The 12,912-nt window shown below is 37.6% G+C and overlaps 1 protein-coding gene across 2 annotated transcripts in view; it reads left to right on the forward strand.

Annotated features, from left to right (window-relative positions):
* The first annotated feature begins 820 nt into the window (after window positions 1-820).
* The window catches only part of LOC107742088 (sarcalumenin-like), a 13,479-nt gene continuing 1,387 nt past the window's right edge, over window positions 821-12,912 (forward strand). Inside the window, exons 1-6 of one of the 2 annotated variants that reach the window (XM_016554954.1) lie at window positions 821-924; window positions 8,430-9,392; window positions 11,016-11,114; window positions 11,334-11,429; window positions 11,551-11,667; window positions 11,778-12,011. In XM_016554954.1, coding sequence (XP_016410440.1) covers window positions 867-924; window positions 8,430-9,392; window positions 11,016-11,114; window positions 11,334-11,429; window positions 11,551-11,667; window positions 11,778-12,011 — 1,567 coding nt within the window. In that variant the 5' untranslated portion in view covers window positions 821-866. Of the gene's footprint in view, window positions 925-8,126; window positions 8,221-8,429; window positions 9,393-11,015; window positions 11,115-11,333; window positions 11,430-11,550; window positions 11,668-11,777; window positions 12,012-12,912 lie in introns of those variants that run through there. The other variant, XM_016554955.1, reaches the window with a different exon arrangement.

A 12,912-nucleotide genomic window follows, 5' to 3' on the forward strand; every position in this document is an offset into this window, starting at 1 on the left:
CTCTCTCTCTCTCGCAGATTACTGTATTATTCTCCCTCCGCCCCGCCCTGCTGTGTGACCCCGCCCCCTCACGGAGACGTGCGTGACGACGTCGTTCTCACGGCGTGAAAACCGTCTCGACTTCGGTTGAGGTGTCTTGTCTTATTCTCAACTCAACTCTCATTTCGCTTGTGTAAAAAAAAAAAAAGAAAAAGAAAAATCACACTTACTTTGCTTACTTTAATTTGGAAAAAGTTCGCAACATGTAGCCTAGTCTATATTCACCTGGATTTCTATTTCGTCCGCCAAATATTTGTTAAGATGTTTCTGTGTAAATTAGCCTTAAAAAGTACGTTAATCTAATGGTACAGTACTGAAAGATTATTGAATCATTATATTCATGTACTATGATATATGGCGCAATAAGGTCCAAAAATACCAGGTCTCAAAGTAAGTTGTATTACCACGTTATAATGTCCAAAAAAAAAAAACAAGGTAAAACTGGTATTTTTAGAACTTTTTTTTTTTTGATAGTGTAAACGTCGTCAATAAAACCGCGCCATCTGGTGGTCGCTTGAGGCACTAAAATTTAATTCACCTCAACAAAGTTGTTTTTTATGTTTTAAGTGACCACATTTGGTCCCCCTCACCAGACAACTGAATCTTCCTCCAGATTATTAAACCCGGTTACCCAGAAACGGTTACAAATAGGCAAAGGTTAAAGGCCATTTGATTGGAGAAAGCAGCTGCTCCCAGTGCTGACGCTTGTGCAAATGCTCCTATGTCCGTGAGCACCGCCCCACCCCCAGACCCTCCACATGCCCTCTTGCCTCTCTCCGGGGGTATATATAGCCTGAGAAGGGACCCGGGCAGTCCTGGCAGTCAAAATGAGGCTTTTCCTCCCCGTCTGCTGCCTGCTGCCTCTACTGGCACTCGCCACTGCAGGTAAGACGTTTAAAAACTGGATTTGAATGCAGGTGGACTGCTGAACTAACAGCTGCAGGTGACTTCTGTATCTATGCAGCTGAAGTTTGAACTTAGTAACAATGATTGGGTATTCGCCTGTGAGTATTAGGCCTCAAGATAAGTGTCTGAAATCCTAGATCAGCTTGCTTGTCCTTGGTGAAGATGAGTGTCACTGCATCTGTGCCTGCTTGTATTCATTGAGCGTATATGGGGGAGTGTACAGTTTACAGAATGTATATAACACGTGGGGTTTCTTGTCTTATTGTTGTTTTTATGAACTTGAATATCTAAGTTAGTCTAATTGTTCTTTGATTCGTTCACTAAGAGTCTTTAAGTGCACTCAAGTACAGTATGTTCAGTACAACTGAATTTGAGTTTCTGGATGGCATGAACTGTATGTGTAGTGCTGGAAAAAGTGTTTCTGGGAGTCGTTCTTGCTGATTCGGAGCTGTGTATAGATACACAAAGCCCTGAAAAACTGAATGACCGCCTTTCTTATTACTCCATTGAATTATGTAACTTCTGACATCTGCTGTGTTCACTTTACACCAGGATTATTATAGTTATCTAAAACCAAAAAAAAAAATTTGTTGGTTGAAATTACATGAACGTTAACTGAAACAAAATAAAATATATAAAACCCTTTAATTGCAAATAGCCTACATGACAAGGCAAATATCTCATTTTCATTTAGTTTAACTTGGTGTATTAAAAAACTAAAAGTGAAATAAAAATGAATAAAAAATGTACATTTAAAAAAATTTACAAAACAAATAAAAATGACAAATAACAAATATGAACAGTAAAAAAAAAAAAAAACATTCAAAAACTATAATAAATCTCAAATAATTCTAAAATAACATTGGTTCATACATCTTAATCATTAACACACATTTTTACAGGTCAATGACTGATAAGAGTGTCCATGATAAAGAAAAGTAAAAATCTTTTAAAATTCTTCTTTAAAATGCACACTAATTTCTTGAAATATACCTTTTATATTAAAGGCAGAGTAAGTGATTTTTCAAAAACACTTTAGAAAACTGATTCGGGCCGAATCGCAAAACAAACTTGTAGCCAATCAGCAATAAGGGGCGTGTCTACTCGTGATGTGGAGGAGAGCGCGTTCAGTGCATGTTACATAGATTTTTAAAGGTTTTTAGATATACTTTTAAAAGTAAAATTTTACAATTGTCATGAATTATTAATATTTTGGGGAGTTGCACCACATGACCTGAACTAACCTTGCTTTGTCATATTTCTATTTTTTTTAAATGCGATTGATTGACCTTGACACATGTTCGTTTTCAATTTTATATCTAATTTTTTTCTGCATGCTGTTTGCACCACATGACTTTCAGTAACAACAAATAACTTTGAATTGGAAGACAAATGTTTTTCAAATATTAATAATCAGTGCAGCCATTTTTTATTATTGTAGAAGTAATGATAATAAAACACATCAAACTACTTAATAAAGTTTTCGCTACAAGAATTTAATTATTTTAATTATATCACCCTGAGAAGTGGTCAAATTAATTTTAAACATATATTTAAAATGAGAAATTAAAAACATGCTCATCATAGAAGAGGTGTGTTAAAGTCACTCTATGTATGAATTGCATTAAAAAAAATTTTTTTTTTAAAGTTAATAGAGCATTATTAATTCGCATGAAAACAAGACAAAAAAAAGATTATTTTTCCTCATTCTCTTGAGTGGATAACATTATTATTACAAATTTGAATATTAATTCTTATATCTTGTTATTTAAAATTCCTATTCATTGACTTTGTGATTGTTGGAATCCTTTGTCTCTAGTCAAAGAAAAATGGTTACTGTTGGTCAGCTAATTAGAGACTGTAGCTTCTTCCTGTATTATCCTTGTCTGTCCTTGCATTGTTCTTGTTGCGTCTGTGCTGTCAGGCCTGGTCAGGCCTAGAGTGCACCATGAAATCAGACACTGTTCGTCAAGCAGTTGTGTGGTCATGCTTCACGGCTCCGCTAACACGCCCCCTTGTATTTTCTATCCACATATACACTTACAGTCCACAGCTGCTGTCACAACGCTACTGTCTCAATCACTATTTATTTCTGTCTTGCAGGCCTTGTAGGGGCAACCATTATGTTAACAGTAGGACTTAAAGCTTCTGTCCTGCCATGCTACTGTATGTGGCCTGTTTTAGCATCGGGGCTTTCCCTGTTACAGTCCACTCACACCAGCCAACCGTACAGAGACATTACTTGCAAGCCAGAGTAAACCATGTTGCTATACAAACAAATAAAACACACACAATACTTACATCAGCAAGTCATACGTAGTCGTACCCTAAAACACACAGCCATGCATAAACAAATACATGAAACCAAATCAGCACTTTCAAAAAAATTCATAACTATTTTACATTTTGTTAGTTTTAGGGGTGGACTTTCAAGCTTTTTTTTTTCATATATTTACATAAATCACATCGTACAAATTAATACTATATCGTCACCTCGTAAAATAGTTGTGCTTTCTCATGAGATTGGGTTAAACCAAAAAAAACTAATTGGAATACAAATGGTCAATAGTTAAATCTATAAGCATTGATGAAGCAGTTATTTGTGTGTTTATGTTGGTCTAAATGTGAAACATTAGAAATTTTAATAATTCCAGTTCAGAAAAAAATGTTTTTTTGTTTATAAATGTTTTTTTTGCACTTTATTTATTAATTTTTCAAACAGGTTTAAAGTTAAAATTAAACAATTACACAATTATGTATTTTCTTTCCCCACCCCGTTCCACAACCCTGAATTAACAGAAAGTAGAAAAATAATAGATAAATAACCAATAAATAATTATTTTGAAGAAATATAAGAAAAATATAAGAAAAAAATAAATACAATGTTGTTATCAAATGTTGAGATAATTTCAATAATAAATATACTTTTTTTTAAAGTGTCGATATATTTCAGATTTTACAGGTTGTGCTATGATGTGATTCACTAAAAAGAACCGGCTCAAAAGACTCATTCACTCAAGAATCAAGCCGTTTCTCGATGGGTGTTTCTCAAATAGAAGGCTGCATATCTCGGCTGCCACATCATCAAACGTCTCTGAAGGCCATCTCAATCGCAAGGATCCTTGGAAGGCAGCCTTCGTTTCACGCCCTTCATTCAGCTGAATTAGAAGGATGCATGGGATGTATCCTTTGCGACCTTCAATCACCCACAATCCTTTGTACCCATTCCATTTCATGAAGAATAAACTGACGAAAAATGATTCAGTACTGAGCTTGTCTGAATTTATTATGAAATGTAAGACATACATAAATAATTCGGACATAAAAGCATAGATGTTATTTTTTGTTTTGGTGTAAATTACTCACTAAACGCTAAACTGCCAATCATGTAAGCCACCGGGAGACTAGACGGCTGTGATTCATTGTATTGCATTAATAGAAAGCCAAATAATATAATGATTTGTAATACAAAGTATTTTTCCAAAACATAGCCATATGTTATGTGACGTAGCCATGTGCACTTACTAGACTGTCTCATTCTAGCATTTAATGCAGAGGAGGACTCTAGCCTACAAGCCTCTGAAGGACTGAACTAGGAAGGACGCAGCCTCGGTAGGATGCAGCTTTCCATTTGAGAAACACCCAATATGCGTTCTTGTCTGTATTTGTGTTCTTGTGGACTTGTGAAACGTCATCAGTCGTCGCCCAAGTACTGTTCCAATTCAAAGTTCACATCTAGCCAAGTACAGTTCAAATCAAGGATGTGTTCTTGCTCCGCCCCTTTTATCAAGGATGCATCCAGAGGTGACTTGTGCGAACTTGAGGCAGCCAGGTATCCTAGAATGCATTTCACGCCAACCAGCAAGCGTTAATGGCGGAGGAGAAAACCTGCATAATTTTCAAAATATTACTGTTAGCTACTGTGTCATGAAATGCAGTTCTAAGAGTATTACAGGCGAGAATGTAGTTGTTTAAAACTTAAATCTGTGGTTTATTTATAAAGATAGCGCCTATTAGAAAATTTGCTTCGCCGATTACAGAGACGTAGCTCCACGTGATCACCGGGCGCTCAGTGCTCATGTATCCGCTGAGAGCAGTCTCACCTCGGCTAGTCCTTCTGAAATTTCCCGCTGGCTCTGATGTCTCTGTAGAGGTTCATGAGGTACAATTTGTTTTGGGTAAATCTAACAGGCAATCTTTGGTCTCATGAATCTATTATTTCTTCCAGGTCATATCGTTTTGGCTGAGCACAAAGTTATGTTTAATAAATTATTTATTTATTCATCGTAATACAAGGCTGACTTTGTTGCATACATTTGACCGAATTGTTTGCTTTTGTCTTTATTTCCTATTACATAAGTCTCTTATACTTTATACTTATCAAATAATATAATGATTTGTAATACAAAGTATTTTTCCAAAACATAGCCATATGTTATGTGACGTAGCCATGTGCACTTACTAGACTGTCTCATTCTAGCATTTAATGCAGAGGAGGACTCTAGCCTACAAGCCTCTGAAGGACTGAACTAGGAAGCGAACTTGAGGCAGCCAGGTATCCTAGAATGCATTTCACGCCAACCAGCAAGCGTTAATGGCGGAGGAGAAAACCTGCATAATTTTCAAAATATTACTGTTAGCTACTGTGTCATGAAATGCAGTTCTAAGAGTATTACAGGCGAGAATGTAGTTGTTTAAAACTTAAATCTGTGGTTTATTTATAAAGATAGCGCCTATTAGAAAATTTGCTTCGCCGATTACAGAGACGTAGCTCCACGTGATCACCGGGCGCTCAGTGCTCATGTATCCGCTGAGAGCAGTCTCACCTCGGCTAGTCCTTCTGAAATTTCCCGCTGGCTCTGATGTCTCTGTAGAGGTTCATGAGGTACAATTTGTTTTGGGTAAATCTAACAGGCAATCTTTGGTCTCATGAATCTATTATTTCTTCCAGGTCATATCGTTTTGGCTGAGCACAAAGTTATGTTTAATAAATTATTTATTTATTAATCGTAATACAACGCTGACTTTGTTGCATACATTTGACCGAATTGTTTGCTTTTGTCTTTATTTCCTATTACATAAGTCTCTTATACTTTATACTTATTCTTTTATAATGGCTATTATTTGTTAATTAAAACTGACATTTAACAAAATAGGCAGAGCTGTGCTTGTCATATTTCATTTTATTATAGGCTATACAGTGAATATAATCAGAATATATGTGCACATATTACCTAAACCATATATTAATGTTTTATATTTTTAAAATGAAAACGAAATGAGGGTTGTGAGATGATCTTGTATTATCAAATGGTTGGTTGGTTTCATTTTGGGGTAGTTTACAAGGACTGGTGCTATTATTTCAACAGGAGTCACCCGAGATACACACAAACAAATGTCCCTTCTCCACTGTGACTGAAAGCTCCCCAGCCATTGTCTACAAAATAATACCTGTGTGGATTGGGATGGTCCTTGGAGAGTATAGCATATTGTTGCTCTTTCCTACCCCTTGAACTGGCTCTAATTTAATTCAATCAACATGGCAGACTATGATATGGAGCAGAATATGAGCTGTTCAACAATTATGTAACCATAAACATGGACCAGTAAAGATAGCAAGCTAGAAGTAAAGAGTAACTCTTATGACAGAAACATGGCCTTAGGCCTTCAAAATGTCTCACGGTTGCATTGATGACACTCTTGCACTCATGTGTTTGGCCTAAATACAGCTCTCCTGGGTGTGTGAGCGTGTGTCTAAGTGCTCAAAACATATCGCATTTACACTGACTAGAGCCAATTCAATTAATTAGAGACTTCTAAGGAACACATAAAGCCTGTCAGAGAGCATTTTTACAAGCAAGTGGTCAAATGCCAAAGGTGGAAGAGGTTTATCTGAACTAACTATAGACACTGGTGCCATCTGCTGTCAGTATGTTGCTGAACCATTGCTTAAGTGTATGGCTAAGACACTTAATGAATTGAGGATTTGTCTTTTTGGGGGTAATTTAGCATTAAGTCAAAAAAGCGCTTTTGAATGTGATTTTTTTTTTTTTTTACACTTTGATATGGATTACATTTTGTATGCCACTGAAATGGCTGTGTACAGAAAATTATTCTGGAAGACTAATTAAAGCATCATTATTTACAATTTGATGAGTATTTGCTCAAAAGCAGAGCTGTACTTTTCAATGGAAGCATTTGGCATTAAAACTAGAGGTGGAAATCCGGTACAAAGCCACCTTTATCAGAGCCGCCGTGCCGGATGACAGTATGAAAAATAAACCTTGCTCTGATGATCCACATGAACAAAAATGACTTGGCGTTCTCTTCTCTTGCCAGCTCTGCTCCCTATTTCAGGATGTGATTCACATGAAAAGCATTTAGCTCTCATCGAGAGCATACATCGCCGCATGAATCACAGAGATGGGTCATTGCCACAGACTCACACATTTGCACCAAAGCAGCTCTACCACCAAATCATGTTCAAATCCATAAACCACATTATTAAAGCAATACCATTTTAAGATATGGTTCTGTACACGATTGAGGATAGTAACCATGGTTTTATTTTGTTTGAGTTGCTGTGACATTGTAGATCAGGGGTGTGCACATTCCTGTTCTTGGAGATTTACCTTCCTGCAAAGTTCAGCTCCAACCCTAATCAAACACACATGCACCAGCGATAATTACAGACAGGTGTGTTGGAGCAGGGTTTGCACTGAATGATACTGTCTCCAACACAGAAAGCTAATGCTGATGTTATACCTATGGCATCAGATAACTTTCTTCAGAGGAAGTGATATTATGTGGAGGACAGTGATGCACCAAAATTTTGGCAAACAAAAATATTTGGCTGAGAAAAGAATTTTCAGTTTTGGTCGAAATACTTTTGGAGGGCCAAAATCATTGACCAAGACCAGGGGTGGGCAAACTTGGCCCTTCCAGGCCACTTTCCTTCAGAGGTTAGCTCCAACCCTAATCAAACACACCTGAACCAGCTAATCATTGTCTTCAAGACTACTAGAAGGCTACAGGTTGGATCAAATTTCTGCAGGAAAGTAGCATGGAAGGGCCAAGTTTGCCCATCATTGACCAAGACGGTTAACATTTCTCCAACGATGCATTTTGAATGTGTCCGCAACCATTTTGTGCACACATCATGGATAAACTACAACAGGTGAACGTGTCAGCAGTGTGGACGCACTTCATCTTCACCCAAAAATGATGCACGACACCCTAAACAGAGTACCAAATCAATTACCCAACTACCCAAATGTAATTACTGAAACGCTATTTTTGGTTTTGGTTTTCAGTTAAATGAAAACTTTCATGGTGTTTTGGTAAAAAAAAAATTAATTGAACTCATGATCATTTTTGTCACCATTATGTTGTAATATCAAGTATGATTAATTGTTCATTCTGTATGAATGTGCTGAGTTATATACCATCACATTTTGGTTAATATTATTGTTTTTCCTCTGCAGATGCAGTGGATTCTGAGACTGAGCCGCTTGTGCCGTTCCAGCTGAAGTCTGAAGGCGAGCTGTTCAACTGCTGTGATGGCACAGAGGATATAAGCCAGAGCTCCTCCAATGACACCCCAGCACCAAACAGACCTGTGTGCCAACCCTGTGGCACTGGTGCACAAATTGACACCACGGCAGAAGATGTCAGTTCTAATGAGGATGAAGAGGAGAAGGAAGTTGCTTCAGAAGAGAAATCTGAGGAGTTGAGTCAAGAGGAGACCTCTTCTGAAGAGATATTTGAGGAGGAGGCACAGGAAGAGGAGGCAGAAGTTGAGTTAGACGAATCTAATGAAGAGGTGGAGGAGGAAGTTCTCGAGGAGGCACGTGAAGACGTGAAGGAGGAGGAGATCTCAGAGGTAGACAGTGATATAGAATCTCAAATGGTTGAGGAATCTGTGGAAGAGGACGACAAGGAAGTTTCTCAGACCGATGAGGAGGTGGTTGAGGAAGAGGAGGTTCTTCAGACTGAAGGTGAAGAAGAGGAACTTTCTCAGACTGAAGAGGAGGTAGTTGAGGAGGAGGAGGTTCTTCAGATTCAAGAAGAGGCAAGTGAGGATGAAGAGGTTTCTCAGACAGAAGAGGAGGCAGATGCGGTTCCTCAGCTTGAAGAGCAAGTGGAAGAGAAATCAGAAGAGGTAACAGAGGAAGAAGCTAAAGAAGAGGAAGCTGTAACAGAGGAAGAAGGAGCTCCTGAGGAACAATCTGTAGAAGAACCAGAAGCCTTTGTAGAAATGGTGGAAACAGAAGCTGCCGAGGAACTAGTAGCAGATGTTGTTGCATTATCCCAAGAGGTGACTGAGGAACTTGAGGAACCAACTCCAGAACAAATTATGGTCCAAGAAGATGTTTCTACACCTGCTAAAGAAGTAAAGGTGGAAGAAGTGTCAGATGATGTACCAGCAACCAAAGCGTCTGAGAAAGGTACAATAGGATTCAGTCAGCATAAATAACATTGGACATTTCATGGTAATATGAAACAAGATAATATTTAATTGTTGAAATTCTAAAATCTATTAGAAATAAATTTGTAAAATCACAAGTTCTGGATTTTGTACACGTATATTTACTAAACAATGTTGATATTCACTAAAAGTTCTGAGGGAGTCAGTCCAGTCACTTAAATAAGAATCCATGCAATCAGGAATTTCACGTGAGGGCAAAACATTTTCCTCTGCAGATTTTGCTAATGTTCAGTTTGGTTTGTACATTGACCAACAGAAAGCTGCTTGGTTTGAAAATGACTTTTGAGAAAAAAAAATGCTAATGTGACTGCGCCTTTAGACTAATCTAAAGTCTAATATATTTAAACGCTTCAGAATCATCATAAAGCCTCTTGTTAAAGCCCATTATAGTGGAAATAACCAGAGAGAAGGAGCTATATTGTTGTCCCGTCGCCAGGGGGCAGAGTTGGACACTATTGTAAAGTCAGTTCCTCGTGCTTCTCCACCTGATACTTTGGTCGAACCTAACAGAAATAACCCCTGGCACAAGTCCATTGCCATTCATAACAATATGTTCTCTGGCCTGCATGGAGGACAGTTTTGTAATAGGGAAGAAATGTTTCAGATGCTTTTAATAGTACATTGATTGTGTTTGACTGGCTTCAAATAGATGGTTGATGTACATGTCACAGTAGATGGATCCAACATGGAAAAAAAATAAACAACTAAAACGGCAATAAGAAAAATAACTGAAATGACAATCAACCTCCACCTGATACTTTGGTCGAAGGTGGCACAGGAATAAACCCACCACCAAAATAACCTAACAGAAATAACCCCTGGCACAAGTCCATTGCCATTCATAACAATATGTTCTCTGGCCTGCATGGAGGACAGTTTTGTAATGGGGAAGAAATGTTTCAGATGCTTTTAATAGTACATTGATTGTGTTTGACTGGCTTCAAATAGATGGTTGATGTACATGTCACAGTAGATGGATCCAACATGGAAAAAAAATAAACAACTAAAACGGCAATAAGAAAAATAACTGAAATGACAATCAACAAAAACGGAAGTGTATGTCTGTTGGGTAGAACACATCACAGTGATGCAGATAATATGGCTGAAACTAGCGTGCCAGCATGAAACCATAACTAGAACATCACCATTTGTGTAGGTCAGCTGCGCACTAAAATAAACAAGCAACACATTGAGCTGATACATTGTTTCCTGTGATTGTGATTCTTGTGTAAATACAGATGCAGCTTCTTTCCTCCGAGATCTTGTTTACTTCAGATGTAAATCTAAATTCTGGCAATGTTCTGTTGATTCCACAACAGACTTCTTAGCTGTAAATAATAAAAAATAAAGATAAATTACATAGAACCAATTTAGAAATATGTCCACAAAACAAAACGAAAAGGTTTACCTAGAAAGTAAAATGTAAAGTACATTTTTAAAATAGTATTTTTTAAAAAAAATAAAAAATGCAAAATAATAATAACCTTGTTCTGTGTGTCCACAAGAAAGAAAATGTTATGATGATATGAGCTTCATGTTTTATGCTAATTTAGAATTTTGATTGGCTGTTTTTCTCTGGCAGTGGAGAAAACAACCCCCTCAGGTCCTGCCACAAGAGATCAGTCTCACATTGAAGAGACGCTGCGTCTGGCAACAGCTGAACCTTCAAAGGAATTTGTTGGTGAGTCATATAATGAAAATAAAAAAATATATATATATGAAAAAAAGGAAGAAAGTATTACCTTTCTGGGCAATACAGTATGTACCATACGACGCCAGTTATTTCATTAACCAATCGCAATTTAGCTTCACCAAAATCTCAGAATGGTAAATAGGTAACTTTTGAAGTAGCAGAATGAGTCAGTTTCTAACATAATTTCATCAACTCTACCTCTTATAGATGCTCTGAAGAAGCTGCAGCATGTCTACAACACTGCAATTAAACCCTTGGACAAGGCCTACAAATACAATGAGCTCAGGCAGCATGAAGTGTCAGGTAACGTCTTTTGATATTGGATTCAGTTTTAAAACGTCATTCCAGACTACTGCTCTTCTACTATGGAAAGGATCTAAATGAACGATCCTCAGTTGAACTCTGTTTTCTTCATATTGTTCAGATGCAGAGATCACATCTAAGCCCATGGTCCTGTTCCTGGGTCCTTGGAGCGTTGGCAAGTCTTCCATGATCAATTATCTTCTGGGTCTCGATGACACTTCACAACAGCTTTACACTGGTAAGCAATCAATCATCAAATGAATGATTGTAAAATGAAATGAGCTGTTATACAATTAAATATTAGTTCTTCTTTGTTCCTTCATCTCACTCTCTTTTGCCTTCTCTCAGGAGCTGAGCCCACAACCTCAGAATACACTGTACTGATGCATGGTGAGAAGTTTCGTACCATTGAGGGCATTGTCATGGCGGCAGACAGTTCCCGCTCGTTCTCACCACTGGAGAAGTTTGGTCAGGGGTTTCTGGAAAAGCTGGTTGGAATTGAGATGTCGCACAAACTCCTGGAGCGCGTCACCTTTGTGGACACGCCTGGAATCATTGAGAACCGCAAACAACAAGAGAGAGGTGAGAATACAATATTCACAAAGACTCGAAAAAAGAGTTTGGTATGAACAAATTGATCAAAAGTGAAAGTAAAGACGTTTATAATGTCACAAAGGATTTCTATTTCAAATAAATACTGTTCTTTTGAAGTTTCTATCAGAGAATCCTGAAAAAATGCATCACAGTTTACAAAAATATTAAGCGGCACAACTGATTTAAACCGTGATAATAATAAGAAATGTTTCTTGAGCAGCAGATCAGCATATTAGAATGATTCCTGAAGGATCATGCAACAGTGAAGACTTGAGTAATGATGCTGAAAATGTAATTTTACCTTCAAGGGATTAAATACATTTTAAAATATATTAAAATAGAAAAAAAACAATACTTCACTGGTCATGCTGTTTGTTTTATACCGTATATTCACTAGTGGTTCTGTAGCACCACTGAATAAGTAGTTTTTAGTATATAGCATTTCCCCAGAATTGACGTAGTGCATAAAAATTAGGGGTGCTCCGATTGATCGGCTACCGATCGCTATCGGCCGATAATCACGTTGGGATGATTGATCGGCGGTCTCTAAAAAAGGCCGATCTCAAAAAAACTGATCTCAAGCTGATGACGCGCCTGCCCTGAGAGGTTTGGCACGACATGCAGCGGCACCGTCTCAGTCTCTGTCAGCCCTTTTAGATAAACAAGGCAAAAATAGATGGCACTGGTGGAAGTAGGAAAACAAAGTTCTTTATGAGCTGCAGGATTGCCTGTAATAAAGATTTCAATGCAAAAGGAAAGGCAGTAGAGCTGACCATTTCTGTCAATGGTTGAAAAAGCATTTTCAGTGACAATGTTTGGATTTTAAATCTAAATAATGGATAAATGTTGTGTTTGTGGTAAACAGCCACGGATCAGTAGCGGACTCCTG

This window comes from Sinocyclocheilus rhinocerous, unplaced genomic scaffold (assembly GCF_001515625.1).
Source record: "Sinocyclocheilus rhinocerous isolate Xijiao unplaced genomic scaffold, SAMN03320098_v1.1 scaffold2873, whole genome shotgun sequence".
Classification (NCBI taxonomy): domain Eukaryota; kingdom Metazoa; phylum Chordata; class Actinopteri; order Cypriniformes; family Cyprinidae; genus Sinocyclocheilus; species Sinocyclocheilus rhinocerous.